We start from the raw sequence: 6085 nt of genomic DNA on the forward strand, positions 1-6085 counted from the left end.
ATGCCCATATATGGCAAGAGCTGTGAATCCAAGCGGTGGGGCAGCCGGCTGGACGAATCCATTCTGAGATAGGGGTGTCTTGCAAAACGCTATTGTGAAATATGACATTAAAATGAACAAATAATTAGAAAATTCCCGATGTATCGAACTTTTGCCGTTCAATGAATTATATTTCACGCATAAGTTTGAGAACCACAATGAAAAAACAGAAGATATGCAGGATCGTTCGAAACAGTAACAGCGTGTATGCCGACCACACCTTCGGGCGAGTCCATATGACACGGTACCGGCCACGATCTCGCTCACAGTGCTTGCAACTCGCGGCTCTCGAGTCTCGCTTCGTCGTGTCGATAGAATCCTTGTGGTGTCCCTTAGCCGATTAACGATCGACCACTTCTTCGGTTGCTTTCTGTTTCAAAAGGTGAGTACTTGTACGATTATGCATATTCTGACGAGGTTTGATATTAATTAAGTGCGTTTCCCGGTGATCTGTTATTATTTTAACGCTGAAAAGATCGAGGACAAATGCCGGTTAACGAGCAGCCATGATGGCAGGGCGTTGCTCTCTATGTCTTTGAATCGTGGCGATGTAGCTTCCATTTGCTGAAAGAGTTACGTTTGTTAAGATTACTTCGAAAATAGAGAACGTACCGGAACGATCCGACAGGTTGTCGTTGTCAAGTGGTTCCTGACGTATACGCTTTACGAGGCAGGTGGTCGCGACGCGGTCGTTTATTAATAGCAGTATAGCGTAGAGCGTTACGGCATAAAACTGAAATGCCAGCTTAAAACAGTTACTGATTGAAAAATAAGAATATTAATAGGCGTGGAAGTGTCTACGATATATTCATTTTTTGTACAACGCTTCGGAATTTAAGTATTTTCGATAACGCTACTTTGAGGTCATTACCTATTATTTTTTTGTATTATTTGAAACAGAGCATAGGAAAAGCACTGGTAAAACTTGATATTAAAATTTTACAGTCAATAGATTATGGCGACTAATTATAAGAACGGTTTTAAGATTCCATCTATATTTTGAAAAGTTCTATTAATTTGAAACATTCCATTACGTTAAATATTAACATTTTTAATGGATTTTTTATAATGCATGGAGAATTACTAGTTACCAGTAATAGAATTTGTAGATTTCTATATGTAATATTAAAGTAACTTAAATATTTTTTACGAAAGTATCGATGTATAAAAATATTTAAATACGAGCGTCGAAATCGTGTAAAATGATTAATATAGATCTAACTTGCAAGGAAAGTAACAGAAGGAATGCATGCCTGTATGCCGGAAACGATTATTTATTGCTCAAGAGAAAAAAATCAGTTGACATTGAATGTGATCGTGACAAAACTTTCATAGCGGGGGAAAACAGAACATTGGCAAGATCGAAGATGTGCGGTTCGGTCAATTTGGTGGATGCATTCACGAAGGGTGGTGAGACACACTTCGAATGATGGGCGTGGGGGAAGTGCGGCAGGGGGGGAGGGGGTAAACCCCTCCGTGGCAGAGCACTTCCATATATGGTAAAGAAAGCCAGGATTGGCTGAGGGTGTCCTGCCCTTATTGGCCGATCGCTGAGTAGTGGGGGTCCTGAACAACGACTCATATAATACACTGCAAGCCGGTTGTCAGCTACACTTTGTGTTTGGTGCTAGATCGGTCGGTTGTGCAGCAGTGTCACATCCAAAGACCCGAGCTCCGTAACTTGTACATAAATTTTTATACGAAACGAAAAACGTAAGTTGCCGTCCTAAATTCAGTGATATTTAATTCGCAATACAGTAAATCGATTCGAGCGAAATTAAATCGACAGTGCAACAAATTATGGATAATGTGTGGGCGATAGTTAACTTCGTCAAGTTACTTGCACATCCGAGCGTGGATTTACAAATCGAGAAGTGGGTGGTGTTAGGTTGAGGATACGATTGTGTCATATTTAGTGCGTTTTGTGTCGTATTCTTTAAATTGCAATACGATGGTGCACATTTACTATAAAAATTTATTGAAATTTTGCGCTAGTGACTGCGTGTGAGCAAAACCGAAAATCCTTCTCGCAGCGAAATACCGGTTTTCATTGTTGAGAATCCTGCAGCAAAATGTTTCCAATAATGTATTCTGTCAAAACTAAAATTCGTATTCCCCGTCGAGTTACGTTTCGTGAAAATTCGTTCTTTAAAAGCATATGCCGGATATTGACCGTTTAACGCCGGGGAAGGGCGGGGCAGGGTGCGATTTCAGTAACGGCGGTTTATGAAACATCCAGGGATTACATAAATTTGTTTCTTTCTAAAAATGTTGCTTTTAATTTTACATAAATAAGAGAGTATTTAATTTAAAATTTAAATGCATTATTTTTCAACACTTACTTTTCACCATCTAAGTAGCATAATTGGTGCTACATACGTGTCTTACGATGCCATCTTGAAAATATTTGAAATATTGTTTCATAACACATGGCATTTCGCCAAACTTGCCACTTTAATCGTATAGAAATATGTTGCAAACAAATTTACGACATTCAAAATCATATTTTTATATTGGATTAAATATTAATAATTTAATCGATAGAAAATTATATAATATAAATTATGAAGCACAAGTCTCACTGAGAAATTGTATTACGAATTTATATTGCAAAGCAAGAATTATTAGTTATTAATTTTTTTATTCCTGAAGACAAATTTCACTTGTTTATATAAATAATAAAATAGGAAAATTTATTTATGTATTTCAAATAAAGATTAAGTCAAAGAATACATGCTACATTTAATAAAAATATGATTATTTACTGTTAAATAAATTAATAGTTTGAAATTTGAATTGAAATACAAAAGATAAGCATTTTAATAAGGATGAGTAATTGAATTGAGTAACATTATCTAAAAAGCTATAATTAAATGTTGCATAATATCAAGGAAAGTATAATTAACGATTTCTGTTGTTTTCACAGATAAACCAACAAACCAAACATGTGTGACGAAGAAGTTGCCGCACTCGTAGTTGACAATGGATCCGGTATGTGCAAAGCCGGTTTTGCCGGGGATGATGCGCCTCGTGCCGTCTTCCCGTCTATCGTCGGCAGACCGCGTCATCAAGGTGTCATGGTTGGAATGGGGCAAAAAGACTCCTATGTAGGTGACGAAGCTCAGTCGAAGAGAGGTATCCTTACCTTGAAATACCCGATTGAGCACGGTATTGTCACCAACTGGGATGATATGGAAAAGATCTGGCATCACACATTCTACAACGAGCTTCGAGTGGCCCCTGAAGAACATCCCGTTCTCCTTACCGAGGCTCCCCTCAACCCTAAGGCTAACCGTGAGAAGATGACACAGATCATGTTCGAAACATTCAACACGCCCGCCATGTACGTCGCTATTCAGGCCGTACTGTCGCTGTACGCTTCCGGTCGTACCACCGGTATTGTACTGGACTCCGGTGATGGTGTTTCGCACACTGTACCGATCTATGAAGGATACGCTTTGCCTCACGCCATACTCCGTTTGGACTTGGCTGGCCGTGATTTGACCGACTACCTCATGAAGATCCTTACTGAAAGAGGATACTCTTTCACTACTACAGCCGAACGTGAAATTGTTCGCGACATCAAGGAGAAGCTCTGCTACGTTGCTCTCGACTTTGAGCAAGAAATGGCAACTGCCGCGTCATCATCGAGCTTGGAAAAGAGCTACGAGCTTCCCGACGGTCAAGTAATCACCATCGGCAACGAAAGATTCCGTTGTCCCGAGGCACTTTTCCAACCATCCTTCTTGGGTATGGAATCCTGTGGTATTCATGAGACCACGTATAACTCCATCATGAAGTGTGATGTCGATATCCGTAAAGACCTTTATGCCAATACGGTACTTTCTGGAGGTACCACCATGTATCCTGGAATCGCCGACAGAATGCAGAAGGAAATCACTGCCCTAGCTCCATCAACTATGAAGATTAAGATCATTGCACCACCCGAGAGGAAATATTCCGTATGGATCGGTGGGTCAATTTTGGCATCTTTGTCTACCTTCCAACAGATGTGGATATCTAAGCAAGAATACGACGAATCTGGACCATCCATCGTTCACAGGAAGTGCTTCTAAGCGCATCTTCGATATTCCTCTTGCATACTATCATTCCCCGAACCCCGAGAGCGGCCTCTGTCTCGTTTCACAGGCGGACGTAACATCAACTTCCGCAATAATTGTCCTTTGGTTCCTCCGGGGCGAAGGTAGCTTCTTTCGATTCGGATGTACGTGGGACATAATTAGCGCAGAGGCAATCCTAAACATCTTTGCTCCATTCATTTTTCATCATTTAATTAGACACTATTATATCTTAAACGTACCTCCCCGAATCCCTAAACACCCTCCTGTCCTATTGAATCCTTTGTATTATATATTCAAATAACATGCCTATGGTAGCTTCTAGCTAACCACCCTCACGAGAACATCTTTTTTATGTCATTGCGATGTTTCCACTCCTATAATCGAAAATAATTTCTTCTCTTTTTTCTCGCATATGCTATATTTGCCAATATTAATATTCGCGAGTTTGAGCTGAAAAACATTGCATAAATTATTTCCAAGTATCGTTCAACGCAAGATGGGATCCAATACCGAGGATTCTTACCGCTCGAAAGGTTCCTTAATTTCATATCCTCCGATTAAATGCATTCCGCTATTCTGCTCCGTGGTATTTAAGACATTTGTATCCGATATTTTGACATTTCATCATTCCCAGCAGAGATAGGCCTTCGACTTATTATTAATTTCTCCTTTTTTACTGTTATCAATCGTTGAGGGAAAAGATGGCTCTTTCCTTTCTTCTAATGGGGGAGACCGCTGACCCAGAAAAGTATCCCACAAACGCTCGCTCAAACGAAAAAAAAAAGACACGGTTTCGACCCCGCAAGCGTAGCCAAAGTATTATAATTTATTCCCATTGTATTGTGCAAGACCATTGACGTACATACACACCTTAAAGAGTGTTTAGACTTATGGGATTATAAAATAAAACTCTTAAAAACATTATTACTTTGATTCTTGTGTTTTTTAAAATTACACTTTTCCAACACCCTTTACTGAATATCGTGTCCTTTATTTCCAATCCAATATATATCGTAGTTAAATGCGCTAAAAGAATGATCATCACTTCTCGTTTCATTTAGCATGAATTCACGTAGTAATTATACACAATGTAGCTTTTGTACTGTTTGGCGTTATTCATTATTGTAACGTAAGATTTGTGGTAAAAATTTATATTACTCTAAGAATTAGGTTTATATTTTCAGTCGAATAAAAATTATTTTCAACGAAGTGGTATCTGTTACTCCTTTTACGAAAATGTCTTTATTTAATAATCTTCGAATTCTGTAATAAATTTAACGATTGAAGACATTCAATTAGCGTAATTCATTTACATATTCAAATACCGATTTAATAAGTTTTGCTACCTTAGACTAATATGAAACAAATAATTTTATTTACAGTAAACTTTCAAATGTGCTTCTTTAATGATCATTAAAACACGTGTTTTACTTTAAAACGATACGCTTTTAAACCATATATTTAATGTTCCAAATACTCGTAACTTAATCTTAATAAAGATACAATTATCAATTAGAAAGGAATGCAGTTTCTTTTATTTCAATTGAAATTTTGCCATGTCTGAGAGATACCAAAATATAGATAGTACATTTATATAATTAAAATTACGTGTCGCAAATGTGATTTATAGTATCGTACGTTGCAAGAATATTTAAATCGTCAGTCGTGGATTAGTTAACAATCGGCAACTAGTTGGCAGCACAGTTCGCTTTGGTTACCAAATCGATTGCACGCGTCATAAACTGTACGTCTGATACGGATTTTAATTTAAATTATGATTAACGCATTTTTTGCGTAACACACATTCAATTCGAAAATTTTACTGCAATAATAAAAAGAAGTAGAATCTATGATAAAATCACGTTTTAACATGTAAACTATAGATAAAATAGTTTTAAAATCGAAGGATAGATATGTAATATGGTTTTGTGTAGTTTTGTGTGCCCTCGGTGTAGTTGCCCTCC

General features: G+C 37.8%; 1 protein-coding gene across 2 annotated transcripts; it reads left to right on the forward strand.

The window, feature by feature from the left end:
* Nucleotides 1-297: 297 nt before the first annotated feature.
* On the forward strand, nucleotides 298-5045 carry LOC122402745 (actin-5C). Of its 2 annotated transcripts, none has more exons than XM_043405781.1 (2): nucleotides 298-421; nucleotides 2966-5045. In XM_043405781.1, exon 2 carries the CDS (start codon nucleotides 2985-2987, stop codon nucleotides 4113-4115), a length of 1131 nt encoding a protein of 376 aa, XP_043261716.1. In that variant the 5' UTR covers nucleotides 298-421; nucleotides 2966-2984; the 3' UTR covers nucleotides 4116-5045. The 2 variants fall into 2 exon arrangements, with proteins under 2 accessions (XP_043261716.1, XP_043261713.1); XM_043405778.1 differs by lacking the exon at nucleotides 298-421 and adding an exon at nucleotides 1618-1752.
* The last annotated feature ends 1040 nt before the right edge of the window (nucleotides 5046-6085 follow it).

Source organism: Colletes gigas, unplaced genomic scaffold, assembly GCF_013123115.1.
Source record: "Colletes gigas isolate AHSC1104 unplaced genomic scaffold, ASM1312311v1 Colletes_gigas_Sc00039, whole genome shotgun sequence".
NCBI lineage: Eukaryota > Metazoa > Arthropoda > Insecta > Hymenoptera > Colletidae > Colletes > Colletes gigas.

Coding starts and splice junctions, on each gene's coding strand:
- LOC122402745 (XM_043405781.1), top strand. CDS start 2,985: ATGTGTGACGAAGAAGTTGCCGCACTCGTAGTTGACAATGGATCCGGT.